This window comes from Podarcis liolepis, assembly GCF_965112155.1.
Source record: "Podarcis liolepis genome assembly, chromosome: 14".
In the NCBI taxonomy this organism is placed as follows: Eukaryota; Metazoa; Chordata; class Lepidosauria; order Squamata; family Lacertidae; genus Podarcis; species Podarcis liolepis.
The window spans coordinates 25,253,150-25,277,288 of record NC_139569.1 but is presented as its reverse complement, the minus strand read 5'-3'; the positions used below and the strand labels follow the sequence as shown (position 1 = coordinate 25,277,288).

The window sequence follows — 24,139 nt, the reverse complement described above, 5'->3', positions numbered from 1 at the left end:
GGAGTAGACATGGAGGAGCACAATGCAACTCTTCAGTAACACAGCAATTTTTTTTAAATACAGGAGCAATCATTTTATTGCGTACAGCAGCAATTGTTTTTTTTACTGTCCCTTGGGAGGAGACAGGCTCTCTCACCTTATCAAAGTAAGGATTTCGATCCACGGAAGACTCTTTGGAAATCTGAGGACGGGCGCCTGGGCCTTTTCCTATCACCCGGCTGTACTCTCCAGCATTCAGGCTGTGCTTGTCCATCTCCATCCGTTTGTCAGGCAAGATCCCTAAGGGGAGATGGGAAAGCATCTTCACACAGCTGCTCTGAACAGTGGATCTCGACAGAAAAGACTAACACTGCCTCTTGCTTAAACTCCACGGGCACAAGAAGTTCTCCTAAAGCAGGCATGTCCAAAGCCTGACCTGCCGGTCGATCATGCATGTTCACTTCATCAAATCTGGCCCTCTTTGAAAAAAGTTTGGGTGCCCCTGTCCTAAAGCAACCTTCCCCAACCTGACACCCTTCAGCTGTTTCGGACTGCAACTCCCATCAGCCCCAGCCAGGATGAAAATAGCAGTCCAAACCTTGCACAGGAGATTCCTGCGAAGACAACGCAGGTGAAACGGAGTCTTTTTTTGACAACAATACGCTCAACTTCATTTGCTTTAGGCGCAAGTTATAACTGGGATTGCTGATTTTTTAACAAGGCGTGAGCCATTTGGACTAGAAATGAACACCATTTTTAAAAGACCACAAATAAATAGGAACCTAGGAAGTTGTCTTTATACTGAGACAGATCACTGGCCCATCTAAATGGACTGGTAGAGGCTAGTCCTTCCCAGCCCTACCAGAAGATGCTGCCATTGGGGATTGAACCTGGAGCCTTCTGCATGCCAAGCCAGCGCTCTATCACTGAGATACTCTGCACCCCCCTTCTATCTTGAGTCACCTTTCACTCATCCCACCACAACCCCACGCCTGCACTTACCTCCAGATACATCCATCTTATTGCTCTGCATCATTTCTTCTGGTGACTCTCTCTAAAGGAATAACCAAGAGGAGCTTAATTACAGTCAGCCTCTGCTTACTGGTATACTCCAGGCTACCCCTTCTGTTGTTCATGAGGGAGGGAAGGCAGGCAAGCAGGCAGAAGATTACAGAATGCATCTTAGCAAAACATGAAAAAAGCAGGTAATATTAAGCGGGGCTGGAAAAAGAATGAATTGCCATGGGATGAGTCTTTGCCCTGCCACGCACACCCGACTTCAGGACTTACATGGAAGCCGAGATTCACAAACTGTTTCACAAATGGATTGATCCACGTTTCGTCTTGCTTGTTTCCATTTTTCATTGTTCCCTACAACCAAACACAAACAGCATGGAAACTTCATTATTAGATATATGGCTACTGATCAACACCTACATAGGACTTTAATGGGGCACAGGCTTCAGGTAGTTTAAGAGGTAGAGGGAGCTTCTCTCTGTCTTGCTCTGCAGCTAAACTCGGTTACCTTAGAAGGCATCTTTTTAGGGTATGGTGGCCAGTGTAGAGAGGTGTTGGCATCTTGGGCAGAGTTGCTGTTCCACATCCCAATCTCAACGTCGTCCTCTTCCTCCCAGTTCGACTGATGGCTTCCTGGCAAAGGCATGTCGCCCCCACACCAGCCATCTGGAACTTGCATAGACTTAGGTCCTGATAAAAATAATAATCACTCTTTACTCATCAGATACAACACGCCCCCCCCCCCGCCCTCACTATAGCCGCTATGCAGCACTATCACCTGGGGAGCTGTTATTCACATTTTACAAAGAACAAGAGTCAAGCTAACAGCAGCCAATGACGAAGGAGGGATCTGAACGCAGATCTCCCAGACCCAAGTCATAGGGCCTCCCTTCTTAATTCAGCTCTCCAAACAAACGCACCCTAGGTTCCCCGCACCCCCCCCAGACCTCGACAGCTAGCAACTTCCCTAGTGCAGTTCCCCACTTCCAGCCCACCTAGAAAAGCACGTACCAGGTTTATGAGAAGGCTGCTGCCCAGCAGATGTGTTCCCCCAGCTCCCGGCACTCATAGCATCACCGACCGATTCTCCCCAGCTCGTACCAGCATCAACAGGCTTGCCCCAAGCTGATGTGCCATTGTCTACAGTAACAGGAGCAGGAAGAGGCTCTCCCCAACCTTTCAAAAGAGGTTCACGTTATTAGCTGGTCCCAAAGCCAGGCAACACATGGCTAGGCTAACTTTTGGATTGTTTAAAGAAAATTTACTGATGTTTTTAGTAATAATTTCAGTTCCATTGTAAGGAAAGCTGTTCTATAACCAAATGGAAAGCTCACATTATCCTACCACCAACGCAAACTGATCTTCAAAGAAGATTATCTAATAATAATAATAATATTTATACCCCGCCCATCTGACTGGGTTGCCCCATTTGCTGTGTTAATGATTAATGCCTGTTGATCAATAAGCAAGAAAAATGCTGTGTGGCACTTGTTCATCCCCACAAAATACTCACAGGAAAGGATATAAATTCTTATTTTGCTCCTTGCAATTAAAACAAAACATAAGTAGGAACTGACTAGAAGGCAGCTGAGGGTGGTGGTGGTATCTTTGTATTGTTTGAAAGGCAAAACACCAAAATCAGTCAACCTTCTGCAAATCTCCCAGGACCTTTCAACAACCGTGAGTTTTCATTGATTTGACAAGGCTAAGATGTACCACTGAATGATTTTCTGGCTACTTCTCTACACAATTTTATAAACCATGGTTTGCACCCAACTTTACACCATAGCTTAAAAACAAACAATGGTTAAACACAAATGACCAGCATGCTTGTGCAATGCAGCTAATACATTGCTTGCTCTGCTTCTGCCCTGCGCCTGTTGCTCCACTAGGAAATGAGCCGGAGCCTGACTTGTGATACCTGAACATGGGAAGATGGTTTGTTTCTCTCCAGACAAACCACACCTGGAAGCCTTGGTATATTCTTGACTTCCCACTAGCTTTTTGGAGCGAAATAAGCAACAATGCTTTTCAATAGACATTCCAGTAGCCTCCCCCCCCTCCCCCCAAGTAGTGCCTGAGGGTTGCCTCAGTTGGGCAGATCACGGAAAATGGAACCTTACCAGAGCTGCTGCCACTGCCGCCACCAGTCTCCATGCTGCTCACGGCGCTTGAAGAAAGCCCTTGCTGCAGTCCCTGTGCCTGCTGGTCTGAACAGCCGCTGCCACTGTTCAGAGTGTTCTTGTTCCACATATTCACATTCTTGTAGTTGTACTTGCTCGGGTCGCCCCAAGCAGAAGTTCCATCGTCAATCTCCATTTTGCGGCGAATGGACTCGGGGGATGGCTCCTCCCACCCAGTGGGGTCCTCTTCCTTGATTGCAGACGGCATTGGTCCTCCCAGCCATCCTGCGGCCGGCGGCTTGCTTGCCGCAGACGGTGCCCCCCAGCAGCCCACCTCTTGTTGCTTGCTCCAGTCTGGGGAAGGAGGGCGCTTGGAGGGTGCCTCTGCCCCCCAGCTCTGGGAGCGGCTTGGCTTAGGAGATTCTCCCCATCCCTGGCTTTGGCTTGGCTTGGCAGACTCTTCCCATCCCGTGCAGCTCGTTGGCTTGGCGTTGTTGTTGCCGCCGCCTCCCCCCCAGTGCGCAGCGCCAGACTTGCCCGGCTCTTTCCAGCCAGAGGTCGACTTGTCGCTGTCACTGCTGCCGGAACTGGATTTCTTCACCTCGCCCCAATGATTGCTTCTCAGGTTCTCCCCCCAGCCGTCGACAGCTGGGGCCGCCCACCCGGGGCTTGCCTTCTGCCCATCTCCCCACCCCTGCTTGAGCTTGTCTGGGTCGCTCCACTGCGATGATGAGCACCTGTCCTCTTTGCCGCTCCCCCATGATTGATTGCCCTTGGCCTGTGCAGTGGAAGCAGAGCCCTCTTCCCACCCCCCCTGGGTGCCGGAGACTTTGGAGTCCCCCCACCTTGTAGCAGACTTTGGATCGCCCCAACCCTGGCTGGATGGAGCGTTGTTGCCATGCAGGCTGGACCTCTCTGTGAGGCCCCCTGAGCCGCAGGCTTGGGCCACGCAGCCCCCCCAGGCCTCCGTCCCATTGTCAGTCTTTTTCTCCCCTCTTGAAGAAACCTCTGTGTCCCAGGCAGTGTTTTGTTTGATCGGAGTCTGTCCCCAACCGGAATTGGAAAGGACCCGGGGGTCCAGATCTGTCCTGTTCACTATGCTCTGGAGCAACGCGTGCTGGTCAGCTTTCCTCCTTTCGCGGTTCGCCCCTTCCGCGGCGGATCTTTCCTCGGGGCTCTCGGTACTGCCGTCACTATCCCCAATACTGCTTTTTGTCCACCCGCCATTCTGCTCAACATTCTGAATTGCTGCAAAACTCTGGATGTCGACTGCGGCACTCTCCTCCTCAGAAGATTTCCGCATGTTTGTAAACTTCTTACTGTTCCCGCTGCCGCCCTTGGAGGCGTGAGGGTTGCTTGGAAGTTTGTTCCACTCTCCGTCGGCTAAGGTGGTGCTTTGGGCAGGACCCCTCCGGCCGCTGCCTCCTCCTCCAGAGCCCATTCCAATCCCACCCCCCCACACCACATTCTGGGTGCTGGCCCCCCCGCCTGCTGCCTCCCACGCCCCTGCTCCTTTCTCCCCATTGATTTCAAAGTTAGTGCTGCTGGTCCCGCTGAGCCCAGGCTGCATTAGGTTTGCATTCACAGTGTCGCTATTGGCTTGGCTGTTTGAGCAGGTGTCTCCGGAGTAAGCGGGGCTGTAGGTGCCCCACAGAGTACTGGGAGTTCCACCATTTTTTGCTTCACCATTGCTCAGGTGAGAAACGGAAGTGCTGCTTATTACTGGAGAGGAGGCCTGGGGCTGAGGCCGACTGCTCTTGGCACTCACGCACCAGGCCCCAGGCCCTGTATTACTACTTGCCGGTTCAGTCACCTGCATCGAACCAGCAGGGTTTGGTAAACTAGAGGTCATAAAGTTAGTAGTGTTATTATTATTTGGTCCATTCACTTCGGGGTTAAGGCTCTGAGGCTGCCCACTCCGCGAAGCCTTCCTTGTACCATTCGCTTGGGGATCACAGTTTTCCTGGAGGCTGGCCCAGGAGCCGCCAAGGCTGGACGAGTTCATACTCTGATTGTTCGCTATCTGACCTAAACCTGTGCTGCAGCTACCGCTTCCTCCGGGCCCTTTCAGGGCATGCCCATTGTTCTCCAAGACAGGCCAGGCACTGCGGTGGCCGTTGGAATTCAAAGTGCTGGGATTTAATCCTCCATTGGATGAGTTGAGCGCGCTCCAAGTGTTCATTCTATTGTTGCTACTTTCCGACATGCCGTTAGGAGCATCGGCGGGCATCGGCGAGCAGGAGCTCACGAGGGAGCCGAGGGACACGCCCCATGACCTGCCAACGCTCCCGTTGCCCACGTTATTGCTGTTGCTACTGTTGCCAAACTTGGCCTGAGGACAGTGGCCGCCGCCGCCGTTCCGCAGGCCATTCACTTCACTGCCCGGGCCCCTTGAAGCCATGGCGATGAGGTTCCTCTCTGACCCAGAACTCGAGGCAGAAGCAGAGTCAGTGTCCGTACATTCTGAAGCCAGCTCCACGTCACTGCCGGTGATTGAGGGCCATGCCTCCTTGTCTGAGCCGTCTACAATAACTTTATCCCAGTTTGTGCTGGAGTCACCACTGGAAGAGACTGTTCCCCACTGAGAGTTCTCATAATGGGATCCTAGTGTGCTGTGGTTCAGATCTAGGAGGAGGAGGAGGAGGAGGAGAAGACATCGTCATCATCATTGGAAATGGTACAGCAAAAAAGAACACTCAGTACAGTGAGCAAAGAAACAGAGGCAAGAAGACTATCCAGAATTCTGGAAAACAAGGACCACAAGATGTTGCAAAAGTACATGGCTTAGGTACTTGAAATATTCTTAGCAAAAGGGCAGGCACAGGTATGTCCATATATTCCACATGTGAAATGAGCCCTGATACCTAAAATGACTTGCCTCTCCCCTTTCCCCACTCATTAAGATCTACAGGAGGGGTGTCTCACTACATCCCACTGGTAGCTGAAGTGCAGCTAGTGGAATGGTGGGAGAGTGCCTTGGCTATAGAGCTCATCTTGGCCCCTCCCTCTGGCCAAGCTCTGGAGATCTCTTGCTTAGACTATTACAGACTTCTCTGGTCTGCTGTGGTCTCGCAATGGTCAACTCATCCCTGCTCAGGGCTCCAGATTCATTCACCTCTCTGGTCACTCTGATCATCTGACAAGTACCTACAACGGCTTGCTATCCGTGCAGACTTCTTAGGACCGAGCCTCTTATCACTCTGAGAGTAAACTGCTGGCATATAGAAAGCATGTGCCCCCATTATGCTCCTCTTCAAAATGTTAAGTCACACAATGGGTGCACCAACCTTCCTACTACATTGAGAACAGTCCTATATTCTTAAGTGGAGAAACTCTCTAGCGCTCCTCTGGTCACAAGTGTGAAGGAAGAACTGACGCCAGCACGTGTATTATTCCTCCTGCCCGCTCCACTCCCCCCAAGTGTGGAAAGGCAGGTGACACAGCTGAGGGCAGAGAGACCATGTGTTGTGCCTTGGCAGGTTCTGCAGCTGCAGTCTTGGCATGAAGCACAGGAAAAGAACATCCGGTTTCTGCAGAGTTGTGACATTTAGAAATGGAGGCGAAATGGGTCTTAAGGAGCATGGAAAAGAGCTAGGTTGGGCCTTCCTCCAAAGTGTGCAGCCCCCCTGCCAAATGAGCCAGAGAATTTACAGGCACTTGTCCCTTTCATTGGGAGGTCTTTGCCGCCTCCTCACCTGCTTGCTTTTTGCTGCTGCTCTGCCCTTCGCCACCGACTGCAGGTTGCTCGCTTGTTACTGGGCTCCCTTCGGACTGGCCGTTCAGAAGTTTAGATGCCGCCCCCAGGGTTGCAGCGATCCCCGGCAGTGGCTGCCCTCGCTTCAAGAGTTGCTTCTGCTCCTGGTGCCGGAACCGCGGAGGGACTTCGCGAGGTGGGTAGCGAGGCAAGGACGACGACTGCTGCTGCTGCTGCTGCTGACTGCTGACCAAAGCCCTCTTGGCATTATTATTGCCACCAACACTGCTGGTTGCTGTGGTTGTGCCGGCAGTGGAGGTGGCAGGTAATAGCTGATTGACACTGGGCTTGGCAGGTTCCGGCACTGCACTTGCCCAAAGCAAGATGTTTGACGGGGGAGGGGGAGAGAAGAGGGAGGAAGAGCAGATGTTAGTAAATTGTTTTAGGAGACCATTAAAAAACAACAACAAATATTCATTCAACAAAACACTTCTAAAACATAGAACTTACGCAAGGGGTATAAAAAGGCAGTCAAACCTCGATTCTCAAACGGCTCTGTTTTCGAACGTTTTGGCTCCTGAATGCCGAAAACCCGGAACGTTGCTCAGAAAACAAACGTCTGGCGTGGCTTCCGCTTGAGTGCAAGAAGCTCTTGGAACCAATCGGAAGCCGTGCCTCAGAACCCGAACAATTCTGAAGTCGAATGCTCTTCCGGAACAGATTATGTTCGAGTTTCGAGGTTTGACTGTATGCTTTATATACATGACAGACTAGGTGGCTCCTGCTCTTGCTGGAAAACCCTCCCCTTCCCCAGTGGCAGTGGAACCGCTGGGATGATGGGAATGATGAAGCACCCCAGTGGCAGAGGGGTCAGGAACAGAATAAACAGCTGGCTTGAGCATCTCTGGAAAAAAAGACAAGTTTGGCTTGGACAAATCTCATGGAGAAACAGGCACCAGGAGGAACTCAATGTTGGTAATCAGAAAGGAGAAAGAAAAAGCAAAAAAGAAGGATGGAGGAAAGGCAGGCTTGAGGGGTGAGCTTCATGTTCAATTACCAATGTATGTCCACGAGTTACTAGAGATGAGTGATTTTAATTGCCTTGTTTGTCTCCAATGCAACCCAGGCTCACACACTTGAATGCTCAAAGATGGCTTCAGTTAACTTTCATAAGAAAACCATTCAATTTCTCACTTCCAATTCTCCCTGGAAAACTTCTTAGTACTAAACAGAAACTTTAAAGCAGTTGTGCAGCCCTTGATTTGCCTCAAAACTTAACAGCGGGGAAGATGAGCAAAGAACATGTTTTCAAGATGCATAAGCCTTGTCTTAATTTTTTAAAACCTGTTTTTAATTTTTTTTTAAACTCTACAGTAGAGATTAGAAGCACATCTAATGTGCTGCATAAACATCACTTAACTGCTGGAAGGGTATAGTTTTACAGGGCTAGTTAGTGAGTAGAACTCTTCTCTCAAGTCTTCACTTAGGCATGAAAACAAAACTACAGTTGCTTTAACATCTTCAGTGCAGACAGGAAACAGTTTCACTAGCTGAAGAACCACCCTGCAAGTGTTGGTTTCACTCCTTTTTCTGGCACAAAGCAGGCTGCATTTAGACCTCTCTGCTTTCACTGTCACTTACAAACATAGCAACGTACTTTCCTTTTGAGTGCCTCACTGAGCTGCCAGTCTGGGGGTGCTAAAGGGCACATGTGGATTTCATATCACCAAGATGAGACATGCAAAATGCAAAAGTTCCAATGGAGGCCCCTGGGGAGGATGGATAGCTACAGTTGACTCCCCTAGAGCCATGAGAAGGAACAGGAAATGAGTCAAGGTGGGGACTTTTGACAGGAAATACCTGCCCTTTTACAGATAAAACAGCAATGGCTCACCAAAGCACAGTTAAGAGTGTGCAAGATTTTCTGGGAGTTCTGATGTGAAAGGAAACCAACTTTAGTTTTAATAAGAAAAGGGGCACTTTATACTACTTTATAGGAAAGAAAGTTTTAATTTAAGGAAGATATTGAAAAGCTGGAATGTGCACACAGGAGGGCAACCAAGATTATCAAGGGTCTGGAAATCAAGCCTTATGGGGAAGGGTCGAAGGAGCTGGGTATGTTTACTGAGAGGATATACGATAGCCATCTTCAAATATCTCAAGGGCTGTCACACAACTCGAACCAAAGGCTTCAAATGACAAGAAAGGAGATCCCAATTAAACATCAGGGTCCGGTTAAATGACCCCCCGTGGGCCGCTTGTGGCCCATGGGCCTTAGGTTGCCGACCCCTGAACTAGAAGATCCTTGGGGTCCCTTCCAACTCTACAATTCTGGTTCATCCATCACAATTGGAACAAACAAACGAAACATGCCACCAGGCTCCAGTAGGGTAGATTTATTTGAACCTTAAGAAAGACTAATTTAAGTGATTGTCAGAGCAATCCTAACGATGGCAAAAGGCCGATTGAGGGTCTGCTGAAAGTAGGGCGAGTGCCACAGATCTAGCTATGGGACAGTACAAGATCCCCCAAGAACATCAAGAGCCCACTAGATCAGGTCAAATGGGCCCATCTAGTCCAGCATCCTGTTCTCACAGTGGCCAACCAGATGCCTGTCGGAAACCTGCAAGCAGGATTTGAGAGCTAGAGCACTCTCCCCTCCCGTGGTTCCCAACAATTGGTACTCAAAAGCATTCCTGTGCCTGCCTGTGGACTGCAGTCTTCAATCAGGTTTCCAATTTCGAAATGTATACATACTTCCTGAACAAAATCCATACTGACTAGGCACTATAATATTTAAAGCACTGCAGTCTGTAATTAAGCAGGACCTTAATTACAAGCCAAGAAGCAAAATCCAGAATTTGTTGCAATACTGCCCATATTAGCATTGCACTGCAAAATTATAACCACTTGAAAACAATAGTCGTTCGTTTACCCATCTGTGCACATCTAAGTAGACTAAGCAAGATCACTTACTTGCAGGCTAAAGCTGAATCCTATGTACACTTATTAAAGTAATTCCACCAAAAAGACTGTGACTTATATGGGATCAGATTTTTTTTTAAACCAGGCTATTATTGTTTTTCTAAATTAAAGAGGCACCTTTCATTCTTAAAAAGTTAATTAATTTTTATCCACCCTGGGCACGTGTGTACTACAAGCTGGTCTGACACCCTTAAGTGAAGCAAATTAGACTATTATTCAAAATGCACCATTCTTAAGTATACTAAGTTTAGAGTGCACTGAAGCGTTTGTTTCCTAATCGATCTAAGATGCCTAGCATTTTGGAAGATACTACTCAGAGCACCCTTATAATGCCAAAAGGACTCTTAGCCAGTTTCACTCATGAGAAAAGTAAAATTAAATTGAAAGAAAGGAAGCCTTTTTGAAGTCTTATAACTGCCCCCAAATCCCTCTTTTCCTCTGCTTTGCACTTAATGCAATCTGAAACAAAACATTAGATGACTCCAGACATCAAGGGACACAAAAAAATCAATCTGCTCAACAAAAGATTTGCAGAGCAAATGTATTTGTGCAATCTGCAGTACTATCTTGGAAATATCTCCTAACGAGAGAAATTTAAGTACAGGATAGTTTTTAAAAAACCCCCAAAAACCAAAACCAAAGCTGAGAGCTAACATAGCATGAGAGGGTGTTTGCCTTTGCAGTGGGGCTTCTCCTTCCATTCCTCCCCTGAAGCTCCAACCACACCCAAAAAATCTGCTCCGGAGTTTTGGGGACCCTCCAGAGCAATTTTGTGAGTGCATTTGAGGGGGGCGCAGGAGGGAGAAATCAAAGAAACCACAAGCTACATTGCACAAGCAGGTTTCCGTTGTGCAAGCAGGTAGACATCTTGGATATTGTTCCAAATTTCCTGCTTTTAGACAGAATGCAGGCATTCAAAATGTCCAGCAATATCTGGTATCTAAGGAGGACCACTGGGTGTGGGGAGGGGGACTTTGCTCTCCATCCTCAAACAACTAGGAAAGGGCTTTGAATTACAAGAGTTAAGGCAGGCATCCCCAAACTCAGCCCTCCAGATGTTTTGGGACTACAACTCCCACCTTCCCTAGCTAACAGGACCAGTGGTCAGGATGATGGGAACTGTAGTCCCAAAACAGCTGGAGGGCCGAGTTTGGGGATGCCTGAGTTAAGGCATAGGGTGGGTGGTGGGAGGAATTTCTCATTCATGCACTTTCCTCCTCTCCTATTTCAAAGCTCTTTGCTCATCTCTTCCAGCCTGTCCTTCAGAATAGGGGTTCAGTGTTCAACATGACAAGGGCTGGGAGAGGCTCAAAGGTGTGAGGATTCTTTTATGCGCCCCTCTGGAAAGTAAAAAAGGTGGTGTCTCAAATAGAAAAGGCCTCATCACTAAAAAGCCAGGTCGTAGGCTTTCTCATGGAAGAATCTCCAGCCCACCAAAGGCACATTCAAAGCTCTTCACCAGACAAAGAGGAGTCATATCAAAGTTACGACAAACCAATAACCATAACTCACCTTTATTTTTTTGTTCAGCGGCCTGAAAAACAACAACAACAACCCAATTAATGATCAGAGACTTGCTTTCCCAACACTGGGCACAAACTGGCAGCTTATAGGGCATTATCAGCATAAGCATCTTTCTCAACATAAATATGAAGTAAGGTTGTCTCCCCACCCCCATAAAACTGTAGTCAGACCCCTTTAAAGTTGAAGGCTTCTCCCCCTGTGTGCAAAGAACTCCCAGCATTAAAGGCTAAAACATCTGATAATCATGCAATGCGAGGTTCACAAACACATACATTTTAGGCCCATAAAAGAGCCCTGAAGCTGGATCAGATCAAAGGGCTCCCATCCAATCAAGCACCCTGTTTCTCACAGTGGCCAATAAGATGCTCCTCTGTTCCATCATGACTAGTAGCCATCAAGAGTCTCCTCCTCCATGCATCTGTCTAAGCCCATTTCAAAGCTGCCAAAGTTGGTGGCCATCACAACCCACTAAGTGCCTTAGTTTCTGACTCACCTTTTTCTGAGCAGCTTCTTTCTTCTTCTTGTCGTCTTTCCTCTTTTTCCTTTCTTCCATCAACTGTTCTTCCTCCTCTTGCACCAATTCCCTGAGAAGGACAGGGCTGCAATTAGACCTCCAAAGACACACAGCCAATGTCTTCCCTGTAGGGCATGGACCCCAATTTATTCTACTCTGGGTCTACTCTGGGTAAAACATACTTGGATACAACCCACACTAATTTGCTAGGAATTAAAAGTCTAGTTCTGCCTACTATACTGAAATACATTAAGATGTCTATCACTCCAACTTCAATAATCCTAGCAGTATCTTCCTAGATATACCTTTTAATTCTGCAAGCATGCAAAGAATTGTGGCGTGCACTTTTTAATTCAGTTTGAATTCAGACTAGAAATGCTTTTCACAAGGTGCAAGTCATGCAATATATATTTTTTAATCTGGTAATTGCTATGCTCCAATATTTGATTTGTTACACTTACTCCAAGGCAAAACTAGAAACAAGGGAAAGGAGGAACTGCTAGCTACAGAAAAGGAAGAGTTTTCAGAGGCAAGGAAGGACTGGAGTGCCTCACAGGCTCCCAAACCAAGGAAGGGGAGCCCAAGGAAGTGCTGGCAACTAAGCTGCACAAACAGCAAACCCTCCACTTCTCCCAACCAAAAAAAAAAAAAGAGGCCGCAGGGTTTGGGGGAAAAGGTAGCAAAGGTAAGAGAGGCCTGCAGAACGGTGAAATATTTTGAGTTCTGCCCTCACAAGAAGCATACAAGGTTGGGTGTGGAAGAGAAGGCAGACACCAGCTCGCCCAGCTAAAGGCATCACATTGCCAAAACCACAAAACAACTTTGTCTATGTATTTACAGCTCCTGCCGTTCAAATTAATTAAATAACTAAATCAGTACTAAATTTTGTACCACTCAGAGAGGCTCGCAACTGAAAAAACCATAACAGATCAAGAAAAAGGAATGGGACAGATCTTAAAACAGTAAGATACATAGATGACGCTATAACAATAACTGCCTTAAAAGTAAGGGGGAAATATGAAAATTGTGTTGAAGTAGAGAGGGTCATTAAGCCAAACAACAGCAGGCAAGGCCAGGAAATCACTTTCTGAATTGCCATGGGAGGCTCTCTTCCAAACCAATTCCTTCCACATGGGACTGTGCTGAAGAAGACAAAGGTGAATCACTGAGCAGGAAACAGACCCACCCTCAGGACACTCCACCTGCATTAATTGACAAAAGGCAGCTGCAATCACAGGGCATGGGGGGGGGGCTGGCTGCTTAATCCTTTCAGCTGCTTTTCTCCCCTTAAGTGAGCTAAGTCCCTTACTTCCATGAACATAGCTGGGGAAGGAGTTATTTAAAGTAGAAAGCAGCCAGACGGGTTAAGCAGCCTTTTCACCCCACTCTGTGCTCCACTGAAGACTGCAAGCCTCCAGAGGCTGCTTTTCACTAATTAGCTAGAATTGGGCAAGGTGTCACATGATTGCATGCTAGGTATAGCTTGGTCCCGGTAAGGTGGGGACTGTGAGGGGATTCAAGTTGCTGCCAAGTCAGTCTGCTCCCTGCATCAACAAAAAGGCACAGCAGACTCCGCAAGATGGCGCTAGCCTGACTCAACGGGTCTAAGCAAACAGCTTGACAATTGTTGCTTTATGAAGCCCTTCCAGCTGTAATGGAATTCTACTCCTAGTTTTATTGGCCTCATTTTGACCCACTTAAGTGCCACATGTCCTCAATTATCGCATCTTGTTGCAACCAACCAACCCCAAAGTCTCAATTTAAGGCAATTACAGGGACAGTAAATTAGACCAAAAGCAAGCATGTTTGTCCCCCTCATAATATGCTCCACTGAAAACCTTTTACAGATGTGTAGCATTTACCCAAGTAGTCAATAGATCCAAGCAATCACAATGTGATATATAGATGTGTGTGTGTGTGTGTGTGTGTGTGTGTGTGTGTGTATGCAAATCATGCTTGCATTACAATTCAAGTCCTCTTGGGACTTGACACTTCAAATTGTGGGGACCCAGGGGGCTATTGGTGTTATAAAGCAGCATGCATAAGCAGATAGGGAGGCGATTTAATCCACAGATAATGAGGTTTGCCTGCACAAGACCACACCCAGAGATCAGCTCACACCCAGAGTTCAAAGAAGCCCAGACAACTGAATGCACACACACTATTCACACCTTTTGCGCCGCAGCCTGATAAATCTTCATATGGAAGTAATTAGGTGCTGTCTATCACAGTACTATGCAAGACAAACTAAGCAAGCAATCTTTTCTTCTACCAACTTCAGATAAACTATGAGCATGCATACACTCAGGATAGACCTGAAAGAGATCTGGGAATTTTGAAAACTGCACAATATGCTACCAACTGTAACTACCACAAAAGATTCAATACTTTATAGGTTTTATACCACACAGTCCACTGAGCAGAAGATCAAAAACAGAACAGCAATCCTAAAACTTTAATTCCTGAGTGTCATAGCTGAATGGTGACTGAAATCCTGGCCTCCTAGGTCCTGGTTCGGCACTCTAACCACTACACCACACTGCCTCTCACCTGATACTTAAGGTAAAGGGACCCCTGACCGTTAGGTCCAGTCACGTACTACTCTGGGGTTGCGGCGCTCAACTCGCTTTATTGGCCGAGGGAGCTGGTGTACAGCTTCTGGGTCATGTGGCCAGCAGGACTAAGCCGCTTCTGGGAAACCAGAGCAGCTCACAGAAATGCCATTTACCTTGCTGCCTATTTATCTACTTTGACGTGCTTTCAAACAACACCACACTGCCTCTCACTTGATACTTAACCAGTATCAATACTCAGGAAACACTGTGACATCAGAAAAAGTGCCTTTGGTGTACTCTTTTCCACACTGCTAAAAATATTTTTGTTCAGGCATGTATCCACACATGTGTTTAAATGTTTTTAGCTGAACAGTTGATTTTAATTATATTTTATTTATATTTAATATACCTGTCTTTAACTGTTTTGTATTGATATTTAAATATTGGTCATACACCTCTTAGAGCAGGGGTGCCCACACTTTTTTCATAGAGAGCAAGATTTGATGAAGTGAACACGTGAACACGCGAGAGGGCTGTTCTGTGAGAGGAGGATTGAAGCTGACCTTTTTTTGAGGGTTTTACCCTGGGACATATACTGCCAAATTAGGCCCCCAAAATGGACTTTGCACATGCCTACTTTAGGAGAACCTTTTGTGCCCATGGAGTTTAAGCAAGAGGCAGTGTTGGTCTTTTCTATTGAGATCCACTGTTCAGAGCAGCTGTGTGAGGATGCTTTCCGTTCTCCCCTTAGTGATCTTGCCTGAAAAACGGATGGAGATGGACAAGCACATGCCTGTCTTGGAGGTTCTATTTACAATCAAGCCGTATTTAATTTTTGTTAAATATTTAAAATAGCATGTCCTTTGCACCTCTAGAGAATGAATCACAGAAGAAAATCAAAGACAGGAGGGTAGCTTTTGGTAGGGAACAAAAGCCCAGCCCATTATTTTACTGTCTTATCAAGAAGGCTATCACAAAGTGTCTGTCAAATGCTTTGCTGAAAGTGAGATATACTACAGGCATATCCCCATCTCTCTGCCTTGCTCGGATTTAACTTGTACAATTTCAATCAGCTTGCCTTCGACTGCATATGGTCAAAATCTCGCAAGTTTATTACGCATAAGATGCAAAAATGCTGTACAAACTTTCCCCCTGGACACCTCTCAGCTTGCATTTTACCTTCGAATACCCTTTGTATGTTTAAGCACCCAGGCAGTCTGTTTACAAAGGCTCAACAGGCAATTTCATTCACAAACATCAAAGTGTCAAGCAGAAGCCAACCTTCCCAAGAATCAGTTACATTCTGTTTAAGAACAAAAGGGCAAATCAAAGAGCTGAAACAGACATCCGCCTGTGCAAGATTCCAGGCCTTAAGGCAGCTGGCCTCACGCAAATTATGTGCCTTTTGCTTGGTGCATTTATGGAATACCCATCTTAGAAATGCAACTAATGATTAGTTCAAAGCTTTGAGGTCAAGACGACAAAACCTTTAAGCAAACATTAATCACCTCTGGCTCAAGGACTCCCGCAAATCAGCAATGGAGCTGAGCAAACTATGCATACACAGCCAATTCATTCACAGCACTCTTACTTTGGGGGCAAGCGAAGCGGAATATGAGACTTATGGTCTATATGACTTGCACTGGAAGTCAAGGTACCCAGAAGAAGGGAAGCTAGAAACTCTGCAAAAGTTATGGTCAAGCAGCAATGGCAATCAAGTGGGGTAAGCCATCATCTTAATAATAATAATAATAATAATAATAATAATGGCAGGAGGTGGTTGGCAGTGTTGCTCTTGACTCAAGCAGCATGCAAGCACTGGAAGGGGTTAAATGGAGCTGCTTGCACAGCCCCTTCTGACTCATCACAACTTCCGATGGTGAACCTCCAAATACTTGGAAGTCATTTATAGCATCCACTTAGGCCAAGACCTTGAAGGTTCCGGCACACTGCCTGTGCTGGCTGCTAGGGAGATAAGGCGGCCACCAAATCCACCTACACATCACTACCTGGCAACCCGGCTGACCTTGAGGCCTGTACGTCAATAAATTGGAAATATTAATTTATGTTGTTGCTATTTTGCTTGTTGACCTTATAACAGTGTCTGGTTGTTTATTGGTCCTGTTTATATGATTTTTAAAATTTCTGCATGTTGTTTTTCTCTGTTTTTATTACGAAGAGTGGGGCTATAAATACTGCAAATAAACAATATATACTGTATCTTTTGCTCTATAAGACTCACTTTTTCCCTCCTAAAAAGTAAGGGGAAATGTGTGTGCGTCTTATGGAGCAAATGCAGGCTGTGCAGCTATCCCAGAAGCCAGAACAGCAAGAGGGATTGCTGCTTTCACTGCGCGGTGATCCCTCTTGCTGTTCTGGCTTCTGAGATTCAGAATATTTTTGTTTGTTTGTTTTCCTCCTCCAAAAACTAGGTGCGTCTTGTGGTCTGGTGCGTCTTATAGAGCGAAAAATACGGTATTTTTAATTATTTCATGAGAAGGATGGCACACCAACTGTTTGGGCAGCAGTCCTATAAGCAGACTAAGACCTGGCAGAGCAAGGCGCAAATCCCCACCCAGCCATGAAGGCCACTGGGAGGCCTTGGGTCAGTCACAACTGCTCAGCCTAATCTACATCACAGGGATGTTGTGGCGAGGGGGAGAATGATGCGCTCCACCCTGAGCTCCCTGGAAGAGAGCTGGAACCTAAATGTAATAATAAGGGGCAGTATACAACTAATAGTCCAGTCAGTGCAAGGGTGTACACTTGCCCAGATGGACTTTCCCTCTCTCCCCACATGCACCCTCTCCAAATCTACTAAAGAGTCTTGGGGAAAGATTCTGCAGGGGCGAGTGACATCCCAATGCACAAACTGAAACTCTTGCACTGACGGAATGTGTTACTCAGAGCTACTTTGGATGCAACCCAAAATAAATCAGCTGTGGATTGCAATCCCAACAGATCTCTGCACTAACTGCTGCAGGCCAAGTTTCCACTGTCCTGTAAACCTACCCCAGGCATTTCAGTCATTAGAAGTGACTCTATTATATGTACTGCTATCTTGTACCGTGCAGAAGATTGAGACGTAAAATCAGGCCTTCTCAGTAGCAGCTCCTAGACCGTCAGATCACACAGGGCAGTAGGTTCCACAAGTCTGTTTCATTTTGCGCGCTCAAGTCAATGTCAAAACAGCTCTTCTTTTTTTTTTTTTAGTTTCACAGCTGTTTGGGATTTGTGTGTGCCCACATCCCTGCTGTGATTTACAATTTCAAAAGGGTCAAAAGTAGGGTATAAATGATCTTAAGAAAGAAAACAGTGTGGAGGGTTTATGTCAGACAAGCATATCCAATGGGGTTTCCATGTCAAGTTAGATGGTGCAGAAACATCTATTAAATTAACGGGAGGGGGGACAATTTCCTGAAGGTTCAACAAACAAGTCAGTATTTTTGCCCCAAACAGAGTACACAAGCACAATTGTTGAGCCACCAACTTAACAGCATATTTTGCCAAGGGAGTTCATTCAGATCTTTAAAGAAGGAAAATCATTAGTTTTCTCTGAAGCCAATGTGCCTTCAGAGGGCATAACAAATGGCAAGAACTGACTAGAGCTGGGTGATATATCATCCAAAACCGCTTTGAAATTCACATCCTAATAATTGTTTCATAATATTTGAGCTGGCAATATACTGCAAATCTCAATGTGTGTAAGGGCTAGGCAATATCTGGTTTTCAACATTGTGATAACTCACCAGCAAAACATTGTGCCACTGTTTGTGCTGTCGTTGCAGGCTGCTACTGCTACTGCAGACAGCTCCTGGCACTGCCAAGAGGACTTGCAGGCCACCACTGATTTTGCCGCCACCGCCAGGCCTTGCAGGTTGTCACTGCTACTGCGGACACATACCGCAATCATGGCAAGCTGTTTATGCCACTGCTTCTGCTGCCTCCTAGCAGGCCTGCTGGCAGTCCCAGATTATTTCTATTCACTATGACTCATCGCTGTACTTTGGATTGTCTGAACAGGACCATTTGGTAGCCAAACCCAAAAGTCCTGCTGGGATGCATTTTGGCTTGCCTGCTGATGAAACTGAGTGTGAGATGATTGATAATATTGTCATTTATCCGTTTTAGACCCCTAAGTAGTAGCAGCTGCCAGGACATTGTCCTGTTTGCCTCTGCACAGTTCCTTCCTTATTTCAGATATTGTGATATATCGAGATGTTTAACTGATATATTGCAATATTGAAAACAAGCTATCGCCCAGCCCTAGATCTGACCACATGCTTTGAAACTCTGCTCAGAGTTTCATTAAGATTCCTGCCTGTCTATGATGAACCACTCCACAGCATGAGCAGTGCTGTAGGCAGCAGCAATTGGCTCAGGAAGGAGACTCAGACCATTACTGAACACTCTGAAAATTTGTTAGAGCCGCCTTGCATGAGCTCCTAAGCTCTGGCCAGATAGCTTATGTCACACACTCTAAACATCCTTACCACAAATGCAACATTTATTATATTGTTTTTATGCAGCAAGGTGCTGATTGCTTTAAAGGAAGTTTGTGTCCTTTATTGAGTTTCACTTCTAAACCCCAATAGGGGTGTAGCAGCGGCAGGTTATGCTTTGATGGCATTAAGTTCCAATGCTAGTCAGCATTTCCTCTGTTGCAATTATTTATTTAGAACCAGAGATGCCAGGTTGGGTGATTTCAGTATAAGCAGTACCATTATTTCAAATTTACCCTAGCTGCACACGTGCACAGATGAGAGGGGTAAAAATGATACTGCAATTAAGCCACCCTCTGCCAGTGAGGTATAAGGCTCCTGACCATTCATTTGCTTGATAGGAGTCCCATGCCACCCTATAAAATTCCTCCTGCAATGAAACACACTATCCTTCCACTGCCAGTTTCACTTTAAACATGCCTGCAGCAACAGATTTGACCAAGAAAACTACAGTTGTGTTCACAATGACAAAGGCATCCTTGGAGAGTTCAGGGTATTTACACTTGCTTCTCTATTCACACCAAGAATTGTGTGAGCAAAATCATTCAATAAAAATTATTTTTTAAAAAGAAAAGAATTGTGTGGGCAGAGTCCTTTGCATAAATCAGAGTTCTCAACTGTTTTCTTTTGTAGGCCAGAAAAGGGGGCCCTTCCTTCCAAGGCGAATAGAGACAAGAAGGAATTGGGGAGTGGGAAGGACAGGGCCCTTTTTGGTAGCATTTGCAGATGAGTGTTTCAACTGGGAGCATGCTTTTCTTCAAAAGCAGAAGTACAAACACCTCCCTTGAAAGGGAGTACATATATTTCTTCTTATTTACTCCTCACTTGTGACAACGCAAGGTTGAATGCGTTCATCATAGCTCTTGTTCATTTTCATGCTGTTATTGTATATAGGCTTTATTGTTGAAGTATTTATTTTATTTTCGTGAACTTGGGAAACCTGGTGTCTCACTTAGCTGGTTTTGGGAAGGCAGCACAAGAGCTGGGGTCAACTTTTGGCCTCACCAACCCCTGCCCCACAACAAGGCAGTGTGCGGTCCACGGGTTCCATGTTGAAGTACATTTGTGGCCCACTTGGTATGAAAAGTTGGGCTGGCCTGGTGAAAGCCACACCAAACTAGATGGGCCCAGTGGCCTGACTTGGTCTAAGACTGCTTCCTATGTTTCTAAGAATTAAATGGCAATGTTCAGTAGATTAACAATAAACTACTCTTCTTGACCTTCTACTGATGTGCAGAACTATCACAATTACTACACATTAAAAAACCAAACCAAGGCAAGATGTAGTAGCCTTGATTTCTGCTCTAGTCAGGGTTTTTCAGAATGTCTTGTTTTTAACTGTATAAATCTTGACAAGATACTGTTTTCATTTTTCAACATTTGGGTGTATGCTCGGGAGGCTGTTAGAGCTGAAATGAGGTATACAGACGTTTAAAATAATTAATTTCCTGTCTATTGGCTAAGACCAAATTGTGGCCAGTTAAGGGGGGGGGGGAAGTTATCAAACACAGAGTGTGGCAAGGGGACGGGGGTCTGGGTGGGGCTAGACATCATTATTTAACCATCTGTAGAAGGCTTAACTATAAACAGTGTATAAAAAAGAGAAATATGCAATACAGTTTTTAAAAAAAAGTTAATAGGTGTATTTGTTTTCCAAAAAAAATTAGAATGTAATTAAAATCAGTAGTTAAGCTAAAATTACTAAATAAAACACAGGTCAACTTTTAACATATTTGGATAAGAATCCCTAATCAAAAGTGCTTTTAGTTTCTATTTAACGAAATGTATATACCACTTAAGCAGTTTACAAAACTACTAAGCAGTATACAATAAATATTTAAATCCTAAATAAAAAGTTAAAAACAAAGACATATAAAAATAATTAAAAGCAAAGGAAACTAAAATACATCAACATCTACATAACTGGATAGGCTTACATATGCAGAAATGCTTTAAGCAGGCGCCAAAACGGGTACAGTGAAGGCGCCTGCTTGATATCAATAGGCAGGGAGTTCCAAAGTGTAGGTGCTGCCACACTAAAAGATCAGTTCCTTACAAGTGCAGAAAGAATACTATCTGACATATATGCGTAATGCAAGAAAACAGAAAGCACTTGAGCAGGTACTTTGCAGGGTTTTGATCTGAGTGACCTGGGTTTGCAGTGCACTGCTCATTCTCAATTGCCTAGCTGCACTATGGGAATAGTGGGCTACCTGTTTGCAAAGATAAAGGAGGAGCACAAAAGTACTGAAAAATAATTTGGTCAGATATTTACCCCCCCCCCATTCCCACTCCAAACTCTTAAGCTAATTCCAAAGTTTCTATTACTACTGTAGTAAGGGGAAGTTTCAAATTTCCCTGGCTATTAGCAAGCAGCTACTTCTCACACTCCTTAATACAGCACGTAGAAAGGAACAAATGTTTATTTCACAAGATGCGGCTTGTGTTGAGTTCAAGGCCAGCGATGATTTCCAGCCAATAAAAATCCATTTGGCTAGGCAAGGATGAAAAACACACACAGCAAACAAACCCTGTATTCATTTTTGCTCTTGCTTGCTTCTGGCAACAGTTTAAATGTAGCAAAAGAAAATATGTTCGGCAAGATATTTAAAGGAGTGGAGGACTTCGCTTCACAAAGGACCCCTCTGCTCAATTACTTTTTATAAGGAAGCTTCACCACATTTCTTTAAAACAAATCACGCAAACTGTCAATTGTCTAAGCGCCCAATTCCTACATGCCCTTCAGTTCGTTCTCTGCCCTTTTATTTCTGACTTACCTGCTTAGTTTTCTTTCGACTTCTTTGGTAGCTTTAGCTTCCAACACTCTGAAAAAGAACACACATATCCCCAATCAAGAAAACAAGCACAGGCAGCAACAAATCAGAAGTACAAATACAGGCATACTTGTCTGACCAATGATTTAAAGGATTGTTTTATTGTGCACAGTTAAATGAGAAATGAATATGCAATGAATAAAAATACACATATGCACTAGCTGATTGAGAAAAGCAGTGAACACGAACACACACGTTGGTGCAGGAGAAGCAAGAGTTCAGCAGCTGAAAACCCTCATCAGTCCCGTTCTGAGCACAACATGTATTTCTGGCACTAACAGGAAGACAGCCATGTCAACCGCTTGCAAGAAAACCCAAGGAAGGAGCTTTGTGGCACCTTCAAAATCGACACATTTAAAACTGCTGTTGTAGGCAACGACCCATTTAATCAGATGAACTAATGTGAAGGTGCAGGTGAAAGATAACTGAGGCCAGCAAAAGCAGCTGACAGGATAGACTCAGATAGCACCAGAGACAAAGCTGGAATGCACTGAGAAGCCCTGTCCCAAAGAAGCTAGAACTATACAGCTCAGCACCAGCTTGTAAGATTAGCAAACAGAAAGTCTATTAACAATATAGCTTCAGAACAGAAATTGCTATTGCTTGATGTGCTCCACAAGAACATTCACTGCATGTAGGGTACACCATACTTGCAACACTCTGCCCTAGGTGGGACTGAGGCCTAGGTACCAAACATGGAACCACAACATTAAGTGCTCTCAATATGTCCAAAAGAGATTCGAATCTATGGCTGAGTTGGAAACATGCTGTAACTTCCCACCCTCTGGGCTCAGAGCAAAGGAATTATAGGAGGTGGATTAACGGTTCGGCCAGATTCTACCTGCAACAGAACATGGTGACGTACTTACTCGTATCAGCTGTTTTGCTAAAGACGCAGCTGCTACTGTATACAAATGTGTGCCCAACAAATGGATGGGGTGGTATTTTCATACCTCACCAGTGTCCATTCAATTAAAATAAAGGGGGGGGGGTGTTTCAGAACTTAAGTGAATGGTGCTGGCAGCTAAAGAGGTAAAAGCTCAGCAACTTGTACTCTATTGAGGCCCTTCAACGCTGCTCACCCTGCAGGGATCTACAGAGGGCATCCTAAGGGTACAGCCACTGTCAGGCCAACAGGGTGGCACAGACTTTTATGCTATTTATTACAACAGGGGCACCCCTCCTCTCCATCTAAGAATGCACCCTAGGGAGATCGACTGAAAGCACTTCCTCTGCCCATGCACCCCTTTAGTTCTACTTAGATGCTATTCTTTGGGTGGGGAAGACATCCTTTCCTTCCATCTGGGCAAATCTGGGGCGAGCAGGCTGCACCCCAGCCTCATTGCAAGTATTTCTCATTTGGAATAAGGGCCCCCACCGTCTCCTGTCTGCAATGAGCGCAGGATGGGTGGACGGCTGCCTGCGCTGCACTCCTCCTCCTCTCGCGCCATCCTCTGCTGCGGCCGGCGCGGCGGGGGGGGAGAAGCGAAATTTCCGCTTCCTCGCAGGGGCCCCCTTTCACGCTTTCTTGCATTTGCAGCTGAAGTAAACAGAAGAGGAGGAGACTCTCTCTTTCTCTTTTCCCCACTCTCTCTTCCCTTTCCTTCCCCCACGGCGCCATGCACCGCTTTGCAGCCTCCCCGGGGCAAGGGCGCACGCAAAGCGCGGGCACGGGGCGGCGGCGGGGCGCGCGTTTCTCTCTCTCTCGGGCAGCTCCGTGCAAGGCGGAGCGCTGGCGCAGCAGCAAAATGGGGGGGGCAGGCCCGGCCCTCGCGCGCCATGTTTAGTGAGGGGCTTTTTTTTTTTTTAAGGTGCTGGGGAGATATATATGAGAGGAAAATTTTGTCCCGGCTGCACCTTGTCCTGCAAACGACACCCCCCCCTAACCCGGACCACGGCGCCCCCTCCTCACCGCATGTGCTTTGGGGGGGGCGGCGGGGGTGTCGCCTGCTCCGCCTCTTATTCCCGGCGCCCCGGCCTGGGGGTCCCCGGCAGGGTGGCCTCGGCTGCCTCCTGCTGCTGCTGCTTCTCCACCCGGGTCGGCCGCCTCCGCCTCCGCCTCTTCTTCTTCTCCCCCCTCCCAGCCGCCGCCATTTCCAGCCTCCCTCACGGAGGAGACTCCCCAGCAGCCCCGTCGCCGCCACGCCCCGGAAGCGGACGCCCCGCCTCCCCCCGCCGGCGGGAAGCACTTCCGGGGGGGCTCCCGTCGCCGCCAACATGGCGCCCTAACAACGAGCGGGAGAGGGAGGGAGGGAGGTCGAATTGGCGCGCCGGATTCGCCGTGGAACGAAGCGTTAGAAAAAAATGTGGTGGAAGAAGGGGCAAAAGAGTCCCCTCCGTGGATGTAGGGATGCGGCTTATTCATCAGCTCAGTTGCTGCATTTATTATAGCCCGCCTCTTTTCCTCTAAGG

The 24,139-nt window shown here is 46.5% G+C and overlaps 1 protein-coding gene and 1 long non-coding RNA gene across 3 annotated transcripts in view; both read right to left on the bottom strand.

Moving 5' to 3' along the window:
* The window catches only part of TNRC6A (trinucleotide repeat containing adaptor 6A), a 38,441-nt gene extending 14,559 nt beyond the window's left edge, over positions 1-23,882 (bottom strand). For both annotated transcript variants that reach the window (XM_083473933.1, XM_083473934.1), the window contains exons 1-11: positions 23,640-23,882; positions 21,671-21,718; positions 11,816-11,906; positions 11,311-11,332; positions 6,815-7,177; positions 3,120-5,744; positions 2,008-2,172; positions 1,505-1,686; positions 1,270-1,350; positions 982-1,033; positions 137-279 (exon numbers count right to left, since the gene is read on the bottom strand). In XM_083473933.1, coding sequence (XP_083330059.1) covers positions 137-279; positions 982-1,033; positions 1,270-1,350; positions 1,505-1,686; positions 2,008-2,172; positions 3,120-5,744; positions 6,815-7,177; positions 11,311-11,332; positions 11,816-11,906; positions 21,671-21,718; positions 23,640-23,644 — 3,777 coding nt within the window. In that variant the 5' untranslated portion in view covers positions 23,645-23,882. The remainder of the gene's footprint in view (positions 1-136; positions 280-981; positions 1,034-1,269; positions 1,351-1,504; positions 1,687-2,007; positions 2,173-3,119; positions 5,745-6,814; positions 7,178-11,310; positions 11,333-11,815; positions 11,907-21,670; positions 21,719-23,639) is intronic.
* LOC310692783 lies at positions 16,534-21,615 on the bottom strand. Its single transcript, XR_014518899.1, has 2 exons — positions 16,866-21,615; positions 16,534-16,606 (listed from the first exon to the last, which is right to left on the bottom strand). It is a non-coding gene; the product is annotated as an uncharacterized lncRNA (long non-coding RNA).
* Positions 23,883-24,139: the final 257 nt, after the last annotated feature.